Source organism: Neopsephotus bourkii, unplaced genomic scaffold (genome assembly GCF_033783945.1).
Source record: "Neopsephotus bourkii isolate Nb327-2 ecotype Australia unplaced genomic scaffold, CSIRO-AGI_Nbou_v1 NB_1104, whole genome shotgun sequence".
Lineage (NCBI taxonomy): Eukaryota > Metazoa > Chordata > Aves > Psittaciformes > Psittacidae > Neopsephotus > Neopsephotus bourkii.
The window spans coordinates 953-26,048 of record NW_026901591.1 but is presented as its reverse complement, the minus strand read 5'-3'; the positions used below and the strand labels follow the sequence as shown (position 1 = coordinate 26,048).

Here is a 25,096-nt window from a genome sequence, read left to right as displayed (position 1 = left end):
CCTTGGGAAGGTGACTTGGGGGGGGGTCATGATTGTGGCACCCAGGGCTGCTGTGATGGGTGACAGGGACAGGGTGACACCGTGATGGGTGAGACTGTGATGGTGACAGTGAGAGAGTGGCACCACAATGGGTGACAGGGACAGCGTGACACCACAATGGGTGACAGTGACAGGGTGGCACTACAATGGGTGACAGGGACAGAGTGACACTGTGATGGGTGATAAGCACAGGGTGATGCCACCATGGGTGACAGGGACAGGGTGACACCGTGATGGTGACAATGATAGGGTAACACCACAATGGGTGGCAGGGACAGGGTGACACCACAATGGGTGACATCAGAATGGGTGATAGGGACAGGGTGACACCATGATGGTGACAGTGACAGGGTGACACCGTGATGGGTAACACCGTGATGGGTGACACCAGAATGGGTGACAGGGACAGGGTGACACTGTGATAGGTGACAGTGACAGGGTGACACTGTGATGGGTAACACTGTGATGGGTGACACCAGAATGGGTGACAGGGACAGGGTGACACCATGATGGTGGCAGTGACAGGGTGACACTGTGATGGGTGACAGGGACAGGGTGACCCCATGATGGTGACAGTGACAGAGTGCCCCTGCAATAGGTGACAGGGACAGGGTGACACCACCATGGCTGACACCATTTGCTGACCTCCACCAGAGCTGTCACAACCCCAGTGTTCCTGCCCCCTCTTCCTGTCCCCACCATGGAGAGGACACTGAAGTCCCCTCCCGACCCCTTGGGGGGTCCCTATTGCACCCCTCACAAAGCCACCCCCATGGAGGTGTCCCTTGGCTGTCCCCAACCCCGCTGCCTTTGTGCTCTTTCCGCAGGCTGGGGCCATGGGGCAGAGCGAGTCGGAGCCGCAGGAGGAGGTGGAGGTAGGAGCTGTCCCCAGCATGGGTGCAGGGGGGGTGACAGCCGCCGCCATGGGGTGTCACCGGGGTGTCCCCACAGGACGAGTCTGCGATGGCTGCGGTGTCCCTGCTCTTCAGTGAGGAGCAGCTCTTCACGGTGAGGAGCCACTGGGGGGGCACCAGTGTGTCCACAAGGGGTGGTGGCAGGGCCCTAATGCTGATGAGCACCCCAAGTGTGTCCCCATGTCCCCTAAGGGGCAGGGTCCCCATCCCTAATGCTGCTGAGCACCCCAAATGTGTCCCCATGACCCCTAAGGGAAAGGGTCCCCATCCCTAATGCTGCTGAGCACCCCAGATGTGTCCCCATGTCCCCTAAGGGGCAGTGTCCCCATTCCTAATGCTGCTGAGCATCACTTGAGGGCCCCAAATGTGTCCCCATGTCCCCTAGGAGACAGGGTCCCCATCCCTAATGCTGCTGAGCACCCCAAATGTGTCCCCATGTCCCCTAAGGGGCAGGGTCCCCATCCCTAATGCTGCTGAGCACCCCAAATGTGTCCCCATGTCCCCTAAGGGACAGGGTCCCCATCCCTAATGCTGCTGAGCACCCCAAATGTGTCCCCATGTCCCATAGAGGGCAGTGTCCCCATCCCTAATGCTGCTGAGCACCCCAAATGTGTCCCCATGTCCCATAGAGGGCAGTGTCCCCATCCCTAATGCTGCTGAGCACCCCAAGTGTGTCCCCATGTCCCATAGAGGGCAGTGTCCCCATCCCTAATGCTGCTGAGCACCCCTTGAGGGACCCAAATGTGTCCCCATGTCCCCTAAGGGACAGGGTCCCCATCCCTAATGCTGCTGAGCACCCCATATGTGTCCCCATGTCCCCTAAGGGACAGTGTCCCCATCCCTGATGCTGCTGAGCACCCCAAATGTGTCCCCATGTCCACTAAGGGACAGTGTCCCCATCCCTGATGCTGCTGAGCACCCCAAATGTGTCCCCATGTCCACTAAGGGACAGGGTCCCCATCCCCAGTGCTGCTGAGCACCCCAAATGTGTCCCCATGTCCCCTAAGGGACAGTGTCCCCATCCCCAGTGCTGTTGGACACCCCTTAAAGGGGCACCAGTGTGTCCTCAAGGGGTGGTGGCAGGGCCCTAATGCTGCTGAGCACCCCAAATGTGTCCCCATGTCCCATAAGGGACAGGGTCCCCATCCCTAATGCTGCTGAGCACCCCAGATGTGTCCCCATGTTCCCTAAGGGACAGTATCCCTATCCCTAATGCTGCTGAGCATCACTTGAGGGACCCAAATGTGTCCCCATGTCCCCTAAGGGACGGTGTCCTCTTCTCCAATGCTGCTGAGCACCCCTTGAGTCCCCAAAGGACAATGTTCTACCCCCAATGGCTCCGGGTCACCGCAGTGGCAGTGCCACCAATCACCCCCCCCACTTGTCCCCATGCCCTTGGGGACACTTGGGACCCCCCTGTCCCTCTGCAGGTGCTGGGAGCCTTCCTGGGCTTGAGCTTCTTCACTGCCATCACCGTGGGCACCATGGTCCTGCTGCGCCGCCTGCGCCTCAAGAGTGAGTGTCCCCCATGGTGGCCCTGGGGACAGGGAGGTGACACCATCCCCATTGCCCTGTCCCCACCATGGTGGCATTGGGGGCAGGGAGGTGACACCATCCCCATTGCCCTGTCCCCATCATGGTGTCCTTGGGGACAGGGAGGTGACACCATCCCCATTGACCTCTCCCCACCATGGTGGCCTTGGGGACAGGGAGGTGACACCATCCCCATTGCCCTGTCCCCACCATGGTGGCCTTGGGGACAGGGAGGTGACACCATCCCCATTGCCCTGTCCCCACCATGGTGGCCTTGGGGACAGGGAGGTGACACCATCCCCATTGCCCTGTCCCCACCATGGTGGCCCTGGGGACAGGGAGGTGACACCATCCCCATTGCCCTGTCTCCATCATGGTGGCCCTGGGGACAGGGAGGTGACACCATCCCCATTGCCCTGTCCCCACCATGGTGGCCCTGGGGACAGGGAGGTGACACCATCCCCATTGCCCTGTCCCCATCATGGTGGCCCTGGGGACAGGGAGGTGACACCATCCCCATTGCCCTGTCCCCACCATGGTGGCCTTGGGGACAGGGAGGTGACACCATCCCCATTGCCCTGTCTCCACCATGGTGGCCTTGGGGACAGGGAGGTGACACCATCCCCACCATGGTGGCCTTGGGGACAGGGAGGTGACACCATCCCCATTGCCCTGTCCCCATCATGGTGTCCTTGGGGACAGGGAGGTGACACCATCCCCATTGCCCTGTCCCCACCATGGTGGCCTTGGGGACAGGGAGGTGACACCATCCCCATTGCCCTGTCCCCACCATGGTGGCCTTGGGCACAGGGAGGTGACACCATCCCCATTGCCCTGTCCCCACCATGGTGGCCTTGGGGACAGGGAGGTGACACCATCCCCATTGCCCTGTCCCCACCATGGTGGCCTTGGGGACAGGGAGGTGAAAGCATCCCCATTGACCTGTCCCCATCATGGTGGCCCTGGGGACAGGGAGGTGAAAGCATCCCCATTGACCTGTCCCCATCATGGTGGCCCTGGGGACAGGGAGGTGACACCATCCCCATTGCCCTGTCCCCACCATGGTTGCCCTGGGGACAGGGAGGTGACCCCATCCCCATTGCCCTGTCCCCATTATGGTTTTCCTGGGGACGGGGAGGTGACACCATCCCCATTGCCCTGTCCCCATCAGTGTCCCCAGGAGCCGTGGAGCAGGAGTCCCCCCGCTACCGCTTCCGCAAGCGGGACAAGATGCTCTTCTATGGCCGCAAGATCATGCGCAAGGTGACCCTGAGGTGACCACAAAGGAGGGGGGGGTGCTGGTGGCTTCCCAGTGTCCCCATTAAGCCCCACCTCCCTGTCCCCAACCCCAGGTGTCCCAATCCACGTCGTCCCTGATGGACACCACCATCTCCAGCGCCTCGCGCCCGCGCATGAAGAGGAAGCTGAGGATGTTCAACCTGGCCAGGAAGTGAGGAGCCCACCGGTGCCATGGGATGGGGACACCCAAGGGGACAGCAGGCACTGAGCCGGTGTCACCTCCGTGTCCCCCCAGGTTCCTGCACATGCAGAAGGAGCTGCCCAAGCTGCAGATGAAGGAGCCGTCACCGGTGCTGCTGGAGGCCGACCTGGGCGAGTTCGACACCGGCAGCTCCCATCTGCCCTCCGAGGTGCTCTTCATGCTCAAGAACGTGCGGTGAGGAGCAGGAGAAGGGGAGATGGGGAGGAGGAGCCAGGCATGGGGTCAGGAACGGGATCCAGGGGGAGGAGGAGCCAGGCATGGGGTCAGGAACAGGATCCAGGGGAGCAGGATCCAGCCATGGGGTCAGGAGCAGGATCCAGGGGAGCAGGATCCAGCCATGGGGTCAGGAACAGGATCCAGCCATGGGGTCAGGAACAGGATCCAGGGGGAGCAGGATCCAGCCATGGGGTCAGGAGCAGGATCCAGCCATGGGGTCAGGAACAGGATCCAGCCATGGGGTCAGGAGCAGGATCCAGCCATGGGGTCAGGAACAGGATCCAGCCATGGGGTCAGGAACAGGATCCAGGGGAGCAGGATCCATCCATGGGGTCAGGAACAGGATCCAGGGGAGCAGGATCCATCCATGGGGTCAGGAACGGGATCCAGGGGAGCAGGATCCAGCCATGGGGTCAGGAACAGGATCCAGCCATGGGGTCAGGAACAGGATCCAGGGGAGCAGGATCCAGCCATGGGGTCAGGAACAGGATCCAGGGGGAGCAGGATCCAGCCATGGGGTCAGGAGCAGGATCCAGCCATGGGGTCAGGAGCAGGATCCAGGGGAGCAGGATCCAGCCATGGGGTCAGGAACAGGATCCAGCCATGGGGTCAGGAGCAGGATCCAGGGGAGCAGGATCCAGCCATGGGGTCAGGAACAGGATCCAGCCATGGGGTCAGGAACAGGATCCAGCCATGGGGTCAGGAACAGGATCCAGGGGAGCAGGATCCAGCCATGGGGTCAGGAACAGGATCCAGCCATGGGGTCAGGAACAGGATCCAGCCATGGGGTCAGGAACAGGATCCAGAGGAGCAGGATCTAAGGGGCTGCAGGATCCATCCCTGCGGATCTGGATCCATCCCTGCGGTCAGGAGCAGGGTCCAGGGGGGCCAGGATCCAGCCCTTGGGGTCAGGATCCAGGCCTGGAGTCAGGACCCATTGCTATGGGTCAGGATTAGGGTCCAGGAGTCAGTATCCATCCGTGTGGATCAGGAGCAGGATCCATCCCTGGGGTCAGGAGCAGGATCCAGGGGGGACCAGGATCCAGCCCTTAGTGTCAGGATCCAGCCCTGGGGTCAGGACCCATTGCTATGGGTCAGGATTAGGGTCCAGGAGTCAGTATCCATCCCTGTGGATCAGGATCAGGATCCATCCCTGCGGTCAGGAGCAGGATCCAAAAGGACCAGGGTCCAGCCTTTGGGGTCAGGATCCAGCCTTAAGGATCAGGTGCAGATTCTAGGTGGTTTCAGGATCCATCCCTGAGGGTCAGGATCCATTGCTATGGGTCAGGATTAGGGTCCAGGAGTCAGTATCCATCCCTGTGGATCAGGATCAGGATCCATCTCTGGGGTCAGGAGCAGGATCCAAGAGGACCAGGGTCCAGCCTTTGGGGTCAGGATCCAGCCTTGAGGATCAGGTGCAGATTCTAGGTGGTTTCAGGATCCATCTCTGAGGGTCAGGATCCATTGCTATGGGTCAGGATTAGGGTCCAGGATCCATCCTTGATCCATCTCTGAGGTCAGGATTAGGATCCAAGGGGACCAGGATCCATCCCTGTGGTCAGGATCAGGATCCAGGGCTCAGGATCCAATCCCTTTGCATGGGTCCAGGCTGGACCAGTTCCTCGAAGGATGCTCTTCCCTTCTGCATCCCCATCGCTGTGGTGGCTCCAGGGCACCAGAGCAGCTCTTGGTGGGCTCCGTGTCACCTCTTGTCCCCACCCTTGTCCCCACAGGGTGCTGGGTCACTTTGAGAAGCCCTTGTTCCTGGAGCTCTGCAAGCACATGGTGTTCCAGCAGTGCCATCAAGGGGAATACGTCTTCCGGCCGGGACAAGCTGACTCCAGCATCTACGTGCTGCAGGATGGGAAACTGGAGCTGATCCTCACTGAACCGGTGTGGATGGGGACAGGGAGGAGGTGGCACTGGGAGGGAGGGATGGGGACAGGCAGGGGAAAGAGAGGTGGTGGGTGGGTGGGTGGGTGGATGGATGATTGATGGATGGATGATGGATGGATGATGGATGATGGATGATGGATGGATGATGGATGGATGATGGATGGATGATGGATGGATGATGGATGGATGATGGATGGATGGATGATGGATGGATGATGGATGGATGGATGGATGATGGATGGATGATGGATGGATGATGGATGGATGGATGATGGATGGATGATGGATGGATGATGGATGATGGATGGATGGATGATGGATGGATGATGGATGGATGATGGATGGATGGATGATGGATGGATGGATGGATGATGGATGGATGGATGGATGATGGATGATGGATGGATGATGGATGGATGGATGATGGATGATGGATGGATGATGGATGGATGGATGATGGATGGATGGATGATGGATGATGGATGGATGATGGATGGATGATGGATGGATGATGGATGATGGATGGATGATGGATGATGGATGGATGATGGATGATGAATGGATGGATGGATGATGGATGGATGGATAACGGATGGATGGATGATGGATGATGGATGATGGATGATGGATGATGGATGGATGGATGGATGGATGATGGATGATGGATGGATGGATGGATGATGGATGGATGGATAACGGATGGATGGATGATGGATGATGGATGATGGATGATGGATGGATGGATGGATGGATGATGGATGATGAATGGATGGATGGATGATGGATGGATGGATAACGGATGGATGGATTGATGGATGATGGATGATGGATGGACGGGGACACCAAGGGCATGGAGATGGGAAGAGCAAAGGGAGTTTGTGCCGTGCAGGATGGGAAGGAGACAGTGATGAAGGAGGTGTTCCCTGGGGACAGCGTGCACAGCCTGCTCAGCATCGTCGATGTTCTCACGGTACCAGTGCCAGCTGTGTCCCCAAGTCCCCTAAACCTGGTCATGGCCATCCCCAAACCCTCTAAGCTTGGTTGGGGCCATCCCCAAGCCCTCTAAAAGCTTGATCATGGTTGTCCCCAAGTCCCCTAAACCTGGTCATGGCCATCCCCAAACCCTCTAAGCTTGGTTGGGGCCATCCCCAAGCCCTCTAAAAGCTTGATCATGGTTGTCCCCAAGTCCCCTAAATCTGGTCATGGCCATCCCCAAACCCTCTAAGCTTGGTTGGGGCCATCCCCAAGCCCTCTAAGCTTGATCATGGTTGTCCCCGAGTCCCCTAAACCTGGTTGTGACCATCCCCAAGCCTCCTAAGCTTGATGGTGGTTGACTCCAAGTCCCTCCAACGTGACCATAGGTGTCCCCAAACCTTCCCAGCCCAACCATGACCACCCCCAAGCCCAACCAGCCAAAAGCCTGGTGCCACCAGTGAGCTTTGCCAGTCCCCAATTGCCACCATCCCTCATGCATGGCTGTGATGAACCTCAATGTGTCACCTAGGGCCACCAACGTCCATACAAGACAGTGAGCGCCCGGGCAGCAGCAAACTCCACCATCCTCCGGTTGCCAGTTGAAGCTTTCTCAGCCATCTTTGAGCACTACCCCGAGAGCTTGGTGCGGATGGTGCAGGTGGGTCTGGCTTGGTGGGACCTCCATGGGGTTGTCCCCTTGGGGTGCCAGGAGACCACTGATGGCTTCTTCCACCCGCTGTAGATCATCATGGTGCGCCTGCAGCGAGTCACCTTCTTGGCTTTGCACAACTACCTTGGCTTGACCAATGAGCTCTTCAGCCACGTGAGTTCCTCCTCAACCCATGGGAGCCCCAGTTCTCCCCATGCTCCCCATTGTAGGATGTGCAACCACCAGAGCTCTTCCCACAGCCCAGCCACGCCGCCCGCACCAGTCCCATCCGCCATGGGAAGCGCGGTCTTAGCCACACAGATGAGGGCCGGGAGCCAGGTAGGAGCTGGCAATGGGGCCCTGGAACGTCTCCCCATGGTGGTACCACCACGATGGGGGGCTCTGGTGCTCGTACTTAGGGGGGTTTCTCATCCAGCTGCTGAGCCATTGAAAGCTGGAGGCCCAGAGCCCCCCAGGCCGACCATGAGCCGCTGCATCTCCATGCCCGTGGACATTGCTGGTGGGTCAGAGGCTGGGGGAAGGAATTGGGGGGTCCTAAGGTCATGTAGGGCCACCAGGGTTGTGGATCTCTTCCAACCTCATGTGGCCACCACCCCAGAGCATTCTCCTACCCCGTGTTCCTGCATCTCCCACCCTTGTGCATCCCCATCCTACATCTCCCATCCTTGTGCATCCCCATCCTACATCTCCCATCCTTGTGCATCCCCATCCTACATCTCCCACCCTTGTGCATCCCCATCCTACATCTCCCACCCTTGTGCATCCCCATCCTACATCTCCCACCCTTGTGTATCCCCATCCTACATCTCCCACCCTTGTGCATCCCCATCCTACATCTCCCATCCTTGTGCATCCCCATCCTACATCTCCCATCCTTGTGTATCCCCATCCTACATCTCCCACCCTTGTGCATCCCCATCCTACATCTCCCATCCTTGTGCATCCCCATCCTACATCTCCCACCCTTGTGTATCCCCATCCTGCATCTCCCACCCTTGTGCATCCCCATCCTACATCTCCCATCCTTGTGCATCCCCATCCTACATCTCCCACCCTTGTGCATCCCCATCCTACATCTCCCATCCTTGTGCATCCCCATCCTACATCTCCCATCCTTGTGCATCCCCATCCTACATCTCCCATCCTTGTGCATCCCCATCCTACATCTCCCACCCTTGTGCATCCCCATCCTACATCTCCCACCCTTGTGCATCCCCATCCTACATCTCCCACCCTTGTGTATCCCCATCCTACATCTCCCACCCTTGTGCATCCCCATCCTACATCTCCCATCCTTGTGCATCCCCATCCTACATCTCCCACCCTTGTGCATCCCCATCCTACATCTCCCACCCTTGTGTATCCCCATCCTACATCTCCCACCCTTGTGCATCCCCATCCTACATCTCCCACCCTTGTGCATCCCCATCCTACATCTCCCATCCTTGTGCACCCCCATCCTACATCTCCCATCCTTGTGCACCCCCATCCTACATCTCCCATCCTTGTGCATCCCCATCCTGCATTTCCCACCCTTGTGTATCCCCATCCTACATCTCCCATCCTTGTGCATCCCCATCCTGCATTTCCCATCCTTGTGTATCCCCATCCTACATCTCCCATCCTTGTGTATCCCCATCCTACATCTCCCATCCTTGTGCATCCCCATCCTACATCTCCCATCCTTGTGCATCCCCATCCTACATCTCCCACCCTTGTGCATCCCCATCCTGCATTCCCCATCCAACACCCTTGTTTTGGACCCTGGTGACCCCATCTTCACCCATTGCAGGCATGCAGAAAGGTCCTCGCTCTGACTTCGACCTGGCCTACGAGCGCGGGCGCATCTCGGTGTCACTGCAGGAGGACAGGACCAGTGCCTTTCCCACCTTCTCCCAGGTAAAGAGGGTTGGGATAATGGAGGAGAGTCCAGTTGGAAGGCCATAGTCAGTGATGTTCCCCAGGAGCTGATACTGCAAGGGTCATCTTCACCTTGTTTCTCAATGATGTGGATGAAGGGATGGGAGATATGGGACTGGGCATGGACAAAAGGGGTTGGGGATGGAGATACAGAGCTGGGCATGGAGATATGGAGCTGGGATGGAGATATGGAGCTGGGGATGGAGATATAGAGTTGGGGACAGAGATACGGAGCTGGGATGGAGATATGGAGCTGGGCATGGACATATGGAATTGGGGATGGAGATATGGAGCTGGCATGGAGATACGGAGCTGGGGATGGAGATACAGAATTGGGGATGGAGATACAGAGTTGGGGATGGAGATAGAGTTGGGGATGCAGATATGGAACTGGAGATGGAGATATGGAACCAGGCATGGAGATAATGGAACGGGGGATGGACATACAGAGCTGGGATGGAGGTATGGAATTGGGGATGGAGATACGGAGCTGGGGATGGAGATACAGAGCTGGGGATGGAGATACAATGTTGTGGGAGCAGCTGATCCATCCCTGGTCAGGATCAGGGTCCAAGGGGATCTGGAGACATTCCAATCCCACCATGGCCACATTCCTGTGTATCCTGCTGGAGGTGGCCCCTGTCTTGGCTCCCCAGATAATCTCCAGAGGTCCCTTCCAATCCTAATGATTGTGTCCACCCAAACCCTTCACCAGCACCACCAGGGTGACCTTGGATGGTGATGGACCTGTCCCATCTCCTCCATAGTCCATCTCCCATGAGCCTAAGGAGCGCAAGACGGTGACGCTGGAGGAGCAACCATCTGGTATCTACCGCTACAGCTATGGCAGGGAAGAGCCCACCCCTATGAACCCTCCCGTTGGACCATACCAGGGCAGCCAGAGCAGCACCATCTTGGAGACTGCCAAGCAAGAGCTGGGCAAGCTCATGAAGTTGGAGGTGAGAGCAGGAACAGCTCCTCTGGGGCTTTGTGGTGGTCTCCATGGCTTCATGGTGGTCCCCATGGCTTCATGGTGGTCTCCATGGCTTCATGGTGGTCTCCATGGCTTCATGGTGGTCTCCATGGCTTCATGGTGGTCTCGCTTGGCTTCATGGTGGTCTCCATGGCTTCATGGTGGTCTCCATGGCTTCATGGTGGTCCCCATGGCTTCATGGTGGTCTCCATGGCTTCATGGTGGTCTCCCTTGGCTTCATGGTGGTCTCCATGGCTTCATGGTGGTCTCCATGGCTTCATGGTGGTCTCCATGGCTTCATGGTGGTCTCCCTTGGCTTCATGGTGGTCTCCATGGCTTCATGGTGGTCCTCATCACTTCATGTTGGTCCCCTCTTGCTTTGTAGTGGTTCATGATTGGTTCTTGTGGTCTTGTGGTGGGTCTTCATCACTTTGTGGTGGCTCCAGTCACCTCATGGTGGATCCCCATCACTTTGTGGTGGTTCCCCATCTCTTTGGGATGGTCCTCCATCACTTTGTGGCTGTCCCCATTGCCCCCTGGTTGTGGTCCCCATCTCCTCGTGGTGGTCCTCAACCACTTTGTGGTGGGTTGCCGTCTCCTCACGGTGGTCTCCGTGGTGGTCCCTATCTCCTCATGGTGGACCCCATCACCTCATGTGATGCTGTTCTTCCTTCTAGGACCCTTCTCTGCTCGATGACCGTGTCGAGCTCTATCGTGCCAAGGCCGGGGCGGTCATTGCCTGTGAAGGGGAGCAGGTTGGTTTGGGTTTTGGAGAGCTGCTCCCATCACCCTTCATCTCCATGGGGTGCTCCTCGTCCTGCTCCTTCCCTATGGGTGACAGGGGGCAGGAACGATCCCCAGAGCCATCTGGAGGGTGCAAACCACCTTGTGAAGAGAACCAGAAGAAAGGCCCCAAGTGATGCTGAGGATCTCAGGTGGCCTCCAATGGTGACGGGGTGACATCTTGGCAGGACGCGAGCCTCTACTTTGTCATATGTGGCTGCCTGCATGTGTACCAGCAGATGATTGGCAAGGCAGAACACGTCTTCCTCTTCTTGACCCAACCCGGAGAGATGGTGGGACAACTGGGCGTGCTCACTGGTGAGCCCCTCATCTACACCATCAAGGCCAACCGCGACTGCACCTTCCTCAAGATGTCCAAGATGGACTTCTATGAGTGAGTGGAGGAGCTTTGGGGGCAAAGGGTTGATTCCAAAGGGGATTCTCAAGGTGGCATCTCTTTGGGGTCCCCCCAACCCCTCTTGACCCATAGCATCATGCGGGAGCAGCCCAGTGTGGTGCTGACCGTTGCCCACATCGTGGTGGCCCGTATGTCCCCCTTCGTGCGTCAGATGGACTTTGCCATCGATTGGATGGCAGTGGAGGCCGGGCGGGCGCTCTACAGGTGGGTACCAAGGGATGGGTGCCCACCTGGCCTTGGGGAGCACCCACCACGTTGGTATGGGGCTGAGGTCCTGAGCTCCACACGCCGGCGGTGTCCCCCAGGCAGGGTGACAAGTCAGACTGTACCTACATCGTGCTCAACGGGCGCCTCCGCTCCGTCATCCAGAAGGGCAGCGGCAAGAAGGAGCTCGTTGGGGAGTATGGCCGTGCAGACCTCATCGGGGTGGTGAGAGCCACGGCAGGGCCGTGGGGTGGACACCGTGGATGTGTGGGTGGTGCATCATGGCCACGTGTCTTCTACTGCAGGTGGAAGCCCTTACCCGGCAGCCTCGTGCCACCACGGTCCATGCAGTGAGGGACTCGGAGCTGGCCAAGCTGCCTGAGGGCACCTTGAACAACATCAAGCGCAGATACCCCCAGGTACCCCCAGGTCTTCCATCGTGGGGTCTTCACCTATGGAAGGAGAACGCCCCCATGTCCCTTCCAGCCAGTAGAGGTCCTCAATGGGTGTCCCTCTCTGAGGTGGTGGTGGTGGCACCCGAAAAGGCACATGGGACACTAGTTTGGGGTCCAGCTTAGGAAGCCCTGCCAGGTCTGATGATGCCATGGGGCTGATGCCATCCCCATCCTGGTCCCTGCAGGTCGTCACCCGCCTCATCCACCTCCTGAGCCAGAAGATCTTGGGAAACCTGCAGCAGCTCCGTGCGCCCTTTGCAAGTAGGTCCTAAAGGGACTGGGGACAGCAAGGTGGCTTCTCCAGGGCTGGTGGCCATCACCAGAGCAGCTCATGGAAGGTGTCCACCTCGCTATGGTCCTGTCCGTGCAGGCTCTGGCTTGGGCATGGCCTCCAGCTCGGAGCCCATCAACCCCACCAGCAACCTCTCGACGGTGGCGGTGCTGCCAGTGTGTGACAGTGTCCCTGCCGTGGCCTTCTCGCTGGAGCTCAAGCACGCTCTTGATGCCATTGGTGAGTGCCGGTGCAGTGGTGACCATAGCATGGGGGTGACCACAGTCGCGTAGCACAGTGATGACCATGGCATGATGGTGACCACAGTGTAGTGTTGACCACAACCCCATGGCATGATGGTGACCACAGCGTGGTGGTGACCACAGGCCCATGTCGTGGTAGCTATCATGAGCTGATGACCACAACCCCATGGGCATGATGGTGACCACATCCTGGTGGTGACCACAACCCCATGGCATGGTATACCATCCATGACCTGATGACCACAGCCCCATAGCATGATGATGACCACAGCATGGTTGCAACGACAGCCCTATGGCATGATGATGACCACAGGATGGTTGTGACCACAGCTCCATGGCATGGTAGCTATCATGACCTAACGACCACAACCCCGTGGGCACGATGGTGACCACAGCATGGTGGTGACCACAACCCTGTGGCATGATGATGACCACATCATAGTGGTGACCACAGCCTCATGGCATGATGGTGACCACAGCATGCTGGTGACCACAACCCTATGGCATGGTAGCAACCATGATCTGGTGACCACAACCCCATGGCATGATGGTGACCACAGCATGGTTGTGCCCACAACCCTATGACATGATGATGACCACATCATAGTGGTGACCACAGCCTCATGGCATGACGGTGACCACAGTATGCTGGTGACCACAACCCTATGGCATGGTAGCAACCATGGTCTGGTGATCACAACCCCATGGCATGATGGTGACCACAGCATGGTTGTGACCACAGCTCCATGGCATGGTAGCTATCATGACCTGATGACCACAACCCCATAAGCATGATGATGACCACATCATAGTGGTGACCACAGCCTCATGGCACAATGGTGACCACAGCATGCTGGTGACCACAACCCCATGGCATGGTAGCAACCATGGTCTGGTGATCACAGCCCCATAGCATGATGGTGACCACAGCATGGTTGCGACCACAACAGTGATGACTGCAGCATGGTTGTGACCACAACCCCATGGCGCAATGGTGACTACGACGTGGTCGCAACCACAGCCCCATGGCATGATGATGACTGCAGCATGGTGGTGACCACAACCCCGTGGCATGGTACCATCCATGACCTGGTGCCCACAGCCCTATGGCACAACAGTGACCACAGCATGATGGTGACCATGTCCCACCTCTTCCAGGTCCCACTTTGCTCCTCACCAGCGACGTCCTCCGCATCAACCTCGGTTACTTGGCGCTGGACAGGTAACTCCCATTGGGAGGACCATCAGCAGTGACCCACCACCACCATGCCACCAGCTGAATCCCATCCCCATCTCGGCAGCATCCAGGAGTACCGCCTCTCGGGTTGGTTGGCACAGCAGGAGGACAGCCACCGCATCGTCCTCTACCTGACCGACTCCACGCTGACCTCCTGGACCGTGCGGTGCATCCGTCAGGCTGACTGCATCCTCATCGTGGGGATGGGTGACCAAGAACCAATGGTGGGAAAGGTGAGGTTGAGGAGTTAGGAGGAGGCGGTGGTGGGACAGCCCTGTGGTGGGTGGCTGATGGCTTCTACAGCTGGAGCAGACCCTGGAGAACACAGCAGTGCGGGCACTGAAGCAGTTGGTTCTCCTGCACCGGGAGGGTGGTCCCGACCCTTCCCGCACCGTTGAGTGGCTCAACATGCGCAGTTGGTGCTCGGGTCACCTCCACATCAGGTGTCCCAAGCACATCTTCACGCGACGGAACCCGGCCAGACTGGTACGTGTGTGTGTCCCAGAGGTGGCCTTGGTGGTCCACCTCCCCCAGTGGCACCCAATGGCCATGGCATCCACAGCAGGAGACCTATGAGAAGTTGTATAAGAAGAAGGCCGACATCCACAGCGACTTCTCCCGCCTGGCGCGGGTCCTCACCGGCAACACCATCGCCCTGGTGCTGGGTGGCGGCGGAGCAAGGTGGGTGCCACACCGAGGATGGGACTCGGTGGGGTGCTGAGGTCCCCATCTCATCCCTCCTCCTCTTCACCCAGGGGCTGCGCCCACATCGGGGTGATCAAGGCGATGGAGGAGTCGGGGATCCCCATTGACATGGTCGGTGGCACCTCCATCGGTGCCTTCATCGGGGCGCTCTACGCCGAGGAGCGCTGCGCCGACAGCACCAGGCAGCGGGCGCGGGAGTGGGCCAAGGTGGGTGCCAGGGCATGGCCCCACCACAGAGAAGGAGCTTCCTGCAGGGGAAGTGTCTCCTTCCTCCCGTTCCTCTTCCTCTTGTGTCTCTTTCTTCCTCTTCCTCCTCCTTTGCCTTCTCTCCTTATTCTAACTCCATCTCTTCCTCCTCCTCTACCTTGCTCTTCCTCGTCTTCTTATTCTTCCTCCTCCTCCTTTTCCTCTTACTCTTCTTTCTCCCTCCTCCTTCTTTCCTCTTTCCTTCCTCCTTTCCTTCTCTTTCTCCTTCCTCATCCTTTTCTCCTCCTGCTTTTCTTCTCCTCCTTCTCTCCTTCTTTCCCCCTTCCTCATTCTTCCCTTGTTCTCCTCCTTTTCCTTCTCTCGTCCTCCTCTCCTCGTCCTTCTTTCTTTTTTTCCCCTCCTTCTTTGTTCTTTCTCCCCTTTCTTCTTCCTTTTCTCCTCCTCTTTTTGTCCTCCTCTTTCTTTCTTCTTCTCTTCCTTTTCTTTTTCTTTCTCCTTCTCTTTTTCCTTCTCTTCTCCTCCTTCTTCTCTCCTCCTTTCTCCTCCTTGTTTCTGTCTCCACCTTCTCCTTTCTTCTCTCTTCTTCCTTCTGTTCTCCTCCTCCTTCTTTTCTCCTCTTTCTTTTCTTCTCCTTCTTTCTCTTTCTTTCTCCTCCTTTTTCCTTCTCCTTTCTCTCCTCCTTTCTCCTCCTTGTTTCTCTCTCCTCCTTCTTCTTTCTTCTCTCTTCTTCCTTCTCTCCTCCTCCTCATCCTTTTCTCCTCTTTCTTCTTCCTTCTCCTTCTTTCTCCTTATTTCTCCTCCTCTTTTTCCTTCTCTTCTCCTCCTCCTTCCTCCTCCTTGTTCCTGTCTCCACCTTCTCCTTTCTTCTCTCTTCTTCCTTCTTTCCTCCTCCTTCTCTCTCCCTTCTCTCCTCCCTCCTCCTCCAGTGCATGAACTCAACGTTTGCGACCATCCTGGACCTCACCTACCCCATCACCTCCATGTTTTCGGGCTCAGCCTTCAACGACAGCATCAACAAGGTTTTCCAGGACAAGCAGATCGAGGTGGGTCACCCCCTCCCCGTGGTGAGGGTCCTGAGCAGCTCCTCACCCACCCCACAGTGTCCCCTCGGTCTCACCCACCCCATCTTGTCCCCACAGGACCTGTGGCTGCCTTACTTCAACGTCACAACCGACATCACGGCCTCCACCATGCGGGTGCACACAGATGGTAAGGACTCTATGGAGAAGTTCTCTGGTGCTACCACAGCCTCCTTTGTGGGGGCCTTCCTCACCAGCACCCCAAAACGTGTCGCTGCTCCATGGGGGAGGTCTGCCATGTCCCAAGGAGAAGATGCATCCTGGTCCAGCCAGGAAGGGGCTTGGAGGGCTCATGGTGAGCCCAGGCAGTGATGGCTTCCCCATAGAGTCAATCAGGTTGGAGAAGACCTTTAAGCATCATCAAGCCCAACCTGGTCACCCCCACCAGGCCCAGCTCCCAGTGGGGGTCTGCCTGTAACTGGTGGGGTTGGGAGCAGAAGTGGGGGGTGAAGCTTCACCCTGACCCCTCGAGCATGTGTGTGTCTCCTCTTAACATAGCTGCTCACCACTAACCCCATAACCCACGCTCACAGCAGGGGCAGCACGGGCGTGATGTGGTGGTGGTGGAGTCAGTGTGGTGGTGGGGATGATGGGATGGGGATGATGTCGTGGTGATGGGCGTGATGTGGTGATGGTGGGGTCAATGTGGTGGTGGTGGTGGAGTCAGTGTGATGGTGGGGATGATGGGATGGGGATGATGTGGTGATGGGGATGGTGTGGTGGTGATGGGGATGGTGTGGTGGTGATGGGGATGATGTGGTGATGGGGATGGTGTGGTGGTGATGGGGATGATGTGGTGGCGATGGAGATGGTGTGGTGGTGGTGATGGGGATGATGTGGTGGTGATGGGGATGATGTGGTGGTGATGGGGATGATGTGGTGGTGGTGATGGGGATGGTGTGGTGGTGATGGGGATGATATGGTGGTGATGGGGATGATGTGGTGGTGATGGGGATGATGTGGTGGTGGTGGGGACATCGCGGTGGTGGTGGGGACATCGCGGTGGTGGTGGGACACGCTGGTGGCTGCCCCTCTTCCTTGCCTGGTGTTGGAGCTCCCCTGGGACATTGAGCCATCCACAAGGCTTCCCGTGGTGGCTTCCCAAAGCAGCCTTGCTCTTGCTCTGCCTGTTCCTCAGGCTTCTAATGCCAACTAATCCCTGCTCACCACCCCTAACCAGCATCTCCGCCCTTCCCTCATCCTGGCTGGCTTGGTTCTGGGGCTCCAAACCTCCTTGGTCACCTACTGCTGGGGCCTCCATGGCCATGACCATGTCCTCTCCCTCCGGCAGGCAGCCTTTGGCGCTACGTCCGAGCCAGTACCTCTTATACCCCCTACCTGCCTCCTCTCTGCGACCCCAAGGACAGCCACTGGCTCGTGGATGGCTGCTATGTTAACAATGTCCCAGGTCAGCATCTCCCTCACCGGGACCACCAACCCCTCCAAGAACCCACCTCCCAAACCCACGTCCCATCCCAAGTTGAGCTTTCCCAACAGGCAAGGTCAAGGACGCGCAATGGGGGTTCCTCTACCACCCATGGGTGCCCCCATGGGGTGTAGACATCCCCGGGCAGGGGCGAGGGGCAGCCCCAAGGAGGGATCTCCAGGGGGGTTGTGCTCATTGGGTTTGTTCCTGCTGGCGTAGGCTCGCTCTGGCGCTACGTGCGAGCCAGCATGACCCTTTCTGGGTACCTGCCACCACTCTGTGACCCCAAGGATGGCAACTTACTGATGGATGGTGGTTACATCAACAACCTGCCAGGCAAGTAGCAGCTCCACACCGTCACCGTCACCCTGGTGGTGAGTGGTCGGGTGAGGGCTACGTGGCCACCATGAGGTGGGTTCTCGATGGTTGGAGTTGGGACGTCTGGCTTGGTTTTGCATCTTCTTGGTGGTTTTGTTGTTGACGTCTTCATGTGCCTTCATCTGGCAGCATCTCTTGGGGTTCTCCATAGGGAATCATGGAATGGGATCCACCTTGCACTGGAGCAGCTTGCTCCAAGCCCCTGTGTCCAACCTGACCTTGAGCACTGCCAGGGATGGGGCATCCACAGCTTCTCAGAGCACCCTATGCCAGTGTCCCACCACCTTTCATCTTGCATCATCTCTTGGTGTCCTCCCTATCTGGTGGCTTCTCATCTTCATGCTTCCTCACGCACAAGATGCAGGCCTTCATCTTGCAGCATCCTTGGTATCCTCAGCACTTCCAGAGCATCCTCATGCTCCTTCGATGCCAACCTCCTGCATCATCCTCTTCTTGGCATTGGGTGCTCTCTGAGGGCATCTCTGTTCTCCTGCAGGCCACCTCCCTCCATCCTGCACCAGCTTCAGTGCTCTCAGCATTGGGTGTCCTCCTGGGGTATCTTCATGCTCCAAAGCCACCTTTGTCCATCTCTCATTGTCCTCTCTTGATGGCCTCAGCTCCTTTTTGAGCTTCTCCATCCTCCTCCACCTCCAAGACACCTCCATGTGTTTTCTACCAGCTCTTGGTGTCCTTGGCACTGGGTGCCCTCCCAGGATGTTGTCATCCTCCTTCACATGCAAGTGACCTTCCTCCATCCTGCACCATGTTTTGGTGTCTTTGGTCAAAGCCACCTTCCTCCATTGGCATCATCATCTCTTGATGGCCTCAGCACCTTCATCCCCCTTTGTATCCAATCAGTCTCCTTCCATCGGGCATCATCATCTCTTGATGGCCTCAGCACCTTCATCTCCCTTTGTATCCAATCAATCTCCTTCCATCGGGCATCATCATCTCCTGATGGCCTCAGCACCTTCATCTCCCTTTGTATCCAATCAATCTCCTTCCATCGGGCATCATCATCTCTTGATGGCCTCAGCACCTTCATCTCCCTTTGTATCCAATCAATCTCCTTCCATCGGGCATCATCATCTCTTGATGGCCTCAGCACCTTCATCCCCCTTTGTATCCAATCAGTCTCCTTCCATCGGGCATCATCATCTCTTGATGGCCTCAGCACCTTCATCTCCCTTTGTATCCAATCTCCTTCCATCAGGCATCATCATCTCTTGATGGCCTCAGCACCTTCATCTCCCTTTGTATCCAATCAATCTCCTTCCATCGGGCATCATCATCTCTTGATGGCCTCAGCACCTTCATCTCCCTTTGTATCCAATCAGTCTCCTTCCATCCGGGCATCATCATCTCTTGATGGCCTCAGCACCTTCATCTCCCTTTGTATCCAATCAATCTCCTTCCATCCGGGCATCATCATCTCTTGATGGCCTCAGCACCTTCATCTCCCTTTGTATCCAATCAGTCTCCTTCCATCCAGCATCATCATCTCTTGATGGCCTCAGCACCTTCATCTCCCTTTGTATCCAATCAGTCTCCTTCCATCGGGCATCATCATCTCTTGATGGCCTCAGCACCTTCATCTCCCTTTGTATCCAATCAATCTCCTTCCATCGGGCATCATCATCTCTTGATGGCCTCAGCACCTTCATCTCCCTTTGTATCCAATCAATCTCCTTCCATCGGGCATCATCATCTCTTGATGGCCTCAGCACCTTCATCTCCCTTTGTATCCAATCAGTCTCCTTCCATCCGGGATCATCATCTCTTGATGGCCTCAGCACCTTCATCTCCCTTTGTATCCAATCAATCTCCTTCCATCCGGGCATCATCATCTCTTGATGGCCTCAGCACCTTCATCTCCCTTTGTATCCAATCAGTCTCCTTCCATCCAGCATCATCATCTCTTGATGGCCTCAGCACCTTCATCTCCCTTTGTATCCAATCAACCTCCTTCCATCCGGCATCATCATCTCTTGATGGCCTCAGCACCTTCATCCCCCTTTGTATCCAATCAGTCTCCTTCCATTGGGCATCATCATCTCTTGATGGCCTCAGCACCTTCATCTCCCTTTGTATCCAATCAATCTCCTTCCATTGGGCATCATCATCTCTTGATGGCCTCAGCACCTTCATCTCCCTTTGTATCCAGTTGACCTCCTTCCATCTTGAATCATCATCTCTTGATGACCTGAGCATCCTCTTGGAGCATCTTCAACCTCTTCCATGTTTAAACCACCTCCATCCACCTCCCATCATCTCCTGGTGTCCTCCTGGAGCATCTCCATGGTGATGGAAACCACCTTCCTTCACGTCCCATCATCATCTCTTGATGTCCTCAGCACCAGGCCTCCTCCTTCAGCATCTCCAACCTCCTCCATGTTCAAGCCATCTCCATCCACCTGCCACCAGCTCCTGATGTCCTCCTGGGGTACCTCCATGCTCCTTCACATCCCACCACAGACACTACCACTTGCCTGTGCCATCTCTTTGCCCCATCAGCGCGTCCTACCCATGGGCTCCTACCACCAACACTGGCACCCAATGGGACACTGCTTGTCCCACCACGAGCCTCAGCATGGCTCTGGCCTCATGGACCATCCCTGCTCCGTTCATGGCACCAGCTCTCACCACGGGCTCAGGGCAGGGCTGGACCATGAGGCCATTGACCCAGCTTCTTCCCTTCTACCCACAGCCGACATCGCCCGCAGCATGGGGGCCAAGACCGTGGTGGCCATCGACGTGGGCAGCCAGGACGAGACGGACCTGTGCAACTATGGGGAAACCTTGTCAGGGTGGTGGCTCCTATGGAAGCGACTCAACCCCTGGGCTGAGAAGGTCAAGGTGAGGATGGGTGGAAGGGTCAAGGTGAGGATGGGTGGAAGGGTCAAGGTGAGGATGGGTGGAAGGGTCAAGGTGAGGATGGGTGGAAGGGTCAAGGTGAGGATGGGTGGAAGGGTCAAGGTGAGGATGGGTGGAAGGGTCAAGGTGAGGATGGGTGGAAGGGTCAAGGTGAGCATGGGTGGAAGGGTCAAGGTGAGCATGGGTGGAAGGGACAAGGTGAGGATGGGTGGAAGGGACAAGGTGAGGATGGGTGGAAGGGTCAAGGTGAGGATGGGTGGAAGGGTCAAGGTGATGTTGAATGGAAGGGTCAAGGTGAGGATGGGTGGAAGGGTCAAGGTGAGCATGGGTGGAAGGGTCAAGGTGAGGATGGGTGGAAGGGTCAAGGTGATGTTGAATGGAAGGGTCAAGGTGAGGATGGGTGGAAGGGTCAAGGTGAGGATGGGTGGAAGGGTCAAGGTGAGGTTGGGTTCAAGGGTCAAGGTGATGTTGAATGGAAGGGTCAAGGTGAGGTTGGGTGGAAGGGTCAAGGTGAGGATGGGTGGAAGGGTCAAGGTGATGTTGAATGGAAGGGTCAAGGTGAGGATGGGTGGAAGGGTCAAGGTGAGGTTGAATGGAAGGGTCAAGGTGAGGCCCAGGTGATGCTGGTGAGATGATGCTGAACTCCTCACCCTTGTAGGTGCCCGACATGGCCGAGATCCAGTCCCGCCTGGCCTATGTGTCCTGCGTGCGCCAGCTCGAGGTGGTGAAGTCCAGCTCCTATTGCCAGTACATCCGGCCCCCCATCGACAGCTTCAAGACCATGGACTTCGGCAAGTTTGATGAGATCTATGTGAGTTGGGATGGGGAGAAGGTCACTGGGATGGCCTGGACCAGCTTCAGGGCATCAATGGGGTGCTCCAAGCCATGGGTTGGGGTTCTTCACCCATCAGTTGTGTGCCCTGAGCCATCAGTTTGGTGCCCTGGGCAGTCATTTGGGTGTCCTGGACCATGATTTGAGTGTCCTGGACCAACATTTGGGTGCCCTGGACCATGATTTGAGTGTCCTGGACCAACATTTGGGTGCCCTGGGACATCAGCTGGGTGCCCTGGGCAATGAATTGTGTGCCTGGACCATCAGTTGGGTGTCCTTGGCCATCATTTGGGTGCCTGGACCATCAGTTGGGTGTCCTTGGCCATCATTTGGGTGTCTGGGCCATCAGTTGGGTGTCCTTGGCCATCAGTTGGGTGTCTGGGCCATCAGTTGGGTGTCTTTGGCCATCACTTGGGTGTCTTTGACCACCAGCTGAGTGTCCTTGGCCATCAATTGGGTGTCCTTGGCCATCATTTGGGTTCTTTGACCATCATTTGGGTGCCTGGACCATCAGTTGGGTGTCTGGGCCATCATTTGAGTGTCCTTGGCCATCAGTTGGGTGCCCTGGTCAATCAGTTGGGTGTCTTTGACCACCAGCTGAGTGTCCTTGGCCATCAGTTGAGTGTCCTTGCCCATCAATTGGGTGTCCTTGGCCCTCAGTTGTGTGCCTGGACCATCATTTGGGTTCTTTGACCATCATTTGGGTGCCTGGACCATCAGTTGGGTGTCCTTGCCCATCAGTTGGGTGTCCTTGGCCTTCAGTTGGGTGCCTGGACCATCAGTTGGGTGTCCTTGCCCATCAGTTGGGTGTCTTTGGCCATCAGTTGGGTGTCCTTGCCCATCAGTTGGGAGTCCTTGCCCATCACTTGGGTGCCTGGTCTGCCCTTTGGGGTTCTCCAGCTGCTGTGCCCCCCCCATGCAGGAAGTCGGGTACCACCATGGCAAGATGGTCTTCGACCACTGGAGCCAGGACGACATCATTGAGAAGATGGTGAAGGACCGGCGATGGGCCGACTTCTGCGACATCGAGCGCGTGGACGTGAGCATGGGGGGGCACCAGCTCCGGGGGGCACCCTGGACCTGGCGCTTCGGCTTTAAGGGGTTTCCCTTCTCCTGGTCCCTCCCCAGCATCTTCCTCTCCCCTTGGTCCATCTCAGGTGCCCTCAGCATCCCGGTCCCCTTGTGCTCCATCCCCATCACCCTCCCCATTGTCCTTGTGTCCTCCTCCTGCCACCTTCTCCCCCTGTCCCATGTCCCTCCCTCCTCCATCCTCACACATAGGGGGGGTTTTGGGGTCCCTTTGTCCCCCTATAGGTGCTCAAGACTCACTTCATTGACCTGGCGGAGATGGTGTCCCGCATCGAGCCCGCGCAGCCCTGCGCCGAGGGTGAGCTGGGAATGGGGCTCCCCGTCCTCATCCTGATCCCAGTCCCGATTCTGATCCCAATCTTAATCCCAGTTCCAGTCCTTATCCCGATCCCAGTCCGTATCCTCATACTGATCCCAATCCTAATCCTCATCCCAATCCTGATCCCAACTCCAATCCTCATCCCGATCCCAATACCAATTCTGAGACCAATCCGTATCCCAGTCCTGATTCCAATCCTAATCCTGATCCCGATCCTGATCCCAGTCCTGATCCCAGTCCGATCCTGATCCCAGTGCTGATCCTGATCCCAATCCTGATTTTGATCCCAGTCCCAACCCCAATCCTGATCCAGATCCCAGTCCTGATCCCAGTGCCTATCTCAATACTGATCCCAATCCCTATCCTGATCCCAATCCCGATCCTGATCTTGATCCTAATCCTGATCCCAATGCCTATCCCTATCCCAATCCCGATCCTGATCCCAATCCTGATCCTGATCCCAATCCCAATACTGATCCCAGTCCCAATCCCAATCCCAATCCAATCCCGATCCCAACCCTCTCCTGTGCCCCCCCAGAGGAATCCGATGACGTCACAGATGACGAGGACGAGGACCTGGACCCCCCCCGGGAGGAGCAGGATGCGGCCGCCCCCTCGGAAGGGGCCGGCACCGGCACCGGCACCGGCACCGCGGGGGCTGTGAGTGCGGGGGGGGTCCTAAGGGTGCCCTGAGCCTGTGCATGGTCCCCATGGACCCACAGGGGCTGCAGGGTCCCCATCCCGTGTCCTCATCCCCATCCCTGTCCCCATCCCTGTCCTCATCCCCATCCCGTGTCCCCATCCCCATCCCTGTCCCCATCCCCATCCCGTGTCCTCATCTGCATCCCGTGTCCTCATCCCCATCCCTGTCCTCATCCCCATCCCTGTCCTCATCCTGTGTCCTCATCCCCATCCCTTGTCCCCATCCCCATCCCGTGTCCCCATCCCATGTCCTCATCCCGTGTCCTCATCCCGTGTCCTCATCCCCATCCCGTGTCCCCATCCCGTGTCCCCATCCCCTGTCCCCATCCCATGTCCCCATCCCCATCCCATGTCCCCATCCCATGTCCCCATCCCATGTCCCCATCCCATTAAGTGTCCCCATCCCATTCCATGTCCCATCCCATGTCCCATTGTCCCCATCCCATGTCCCCATACCATGTCCCCATCCCATGTCTCCATCCCCATCCCGTGTCCCCATTCCATGTCCCCATCCCATCCCATATCCCCATTCCATGTCCCCATCCTATCCCATTCCATGTCCCCATCCCATTCCATGTCCCCATCCCATGGCCCCATCGCATCCTCATCCCATGTCCCCATGTCCCCTTCCCATGTCCCCATCCCCATCCCATGTCCCCATCCCATGTCCCCATCCCCATCCCATGTCCCCATCCCATGTCCCCATCCCCATCCCATGTCCCCATCCCCATCCCATGTCCCCATCCCATGTCCCCATCCCCATCCCATGTCCCCATCCCCATCCCATGTCCCCATCCCCATCCCATGCCCCCCTCCCATGTCCTCTATTCCCAGCAGGAGGAGGAGAATTCCCTTCGGCACCGCTCGATCCAGCCCCAGGACCCCTCCGCACCCCAGATGTGACCCCAAGAGCCCCGGAACCATCACTACCCCCCCCCCCCACAGGGGCCCCCCTGTTCCCATTGCCCCTTCCCAGCACTTCCCCACTCATCCCAGTTCATCCCAAAGCAGGGGGGGGGCTCCGGGACCCCCTTTCCCCCCTCTCCAGCACTGTTGCACTGGGCCAAGGCCCTCTCCATGGTCCTGATCCCTTGGTTTTTTACTCCCCGTTGTTATTTAACACCAAAAGCGGTGGGAAAGTTGCGTTTTTAACCGATTCTTGAGGTTTTTCATGGAAAGGAAACCGTTGGGGCTCAACCTGGGGCTGGGGATTGGGA

At 57.4% G+C, this 25,096-nt stretch overlaps 1 protein-coding gene across 1 annotated transcript; it reads left to right on the top strand.

Moving 5' to 3' along the window:
* Positions 1 to 866: 866 nt before the first annotated feature.
* Positions 867 to 23,837, top strand: PNPLA6 (patatin like phospholipase domain containing 6; the record flags this gene model as incomplete). The annotated part of the gene is made up of 35 exons (XM_061362251.1): positions 867 to 914; positions 991 to 1,047; positions 2,384 to 2,468; positions 3,658 to 3,749; positions 3,839 to 3,936; positions 4,021 to 4,161; positions 5,937 to 6,096; positions 6,989 to 7,069; positions 7,604 to 7,732; positions 7,817 to 7,897; positions 7,984 to 8,062; positions 8,160 to 8,243; positions 9,537 to 9,643; positions 10,432 to 10,623; positions 11,315 to 11,392; positions 11,609 to 11,814; positions 11,911 to 12,042; positions 12,144 to 12,267; positions 12,348 to 12,461; positions 12,683 to 12,758; positions 12,868 to 13,008; positions 14,190 to 14,253; positions 14,333 to 14,501; positions 14,572 to 14,754; positions 14,831 to 14,949; positions 15,024 to 15,180; positions 16,107 to 16,223; positions 16,320 to 16,389; positions 17,551 to 17,667; positions 17,905 to 18,021; positions 20,771 to 20,919; positions 21,596 to 21,748; positions 22,692 to 22,808; positions 23,084 to 23,156; positions 23,716 to 23,837. Coding segments are annotated over exons 1-35 (4,023 nt in total), but the record flags the coding sequence as incomplete, so codon positions are not given.
* Positions 23,838 to 25,096: the final 1,259 nt, after the last annotated feature.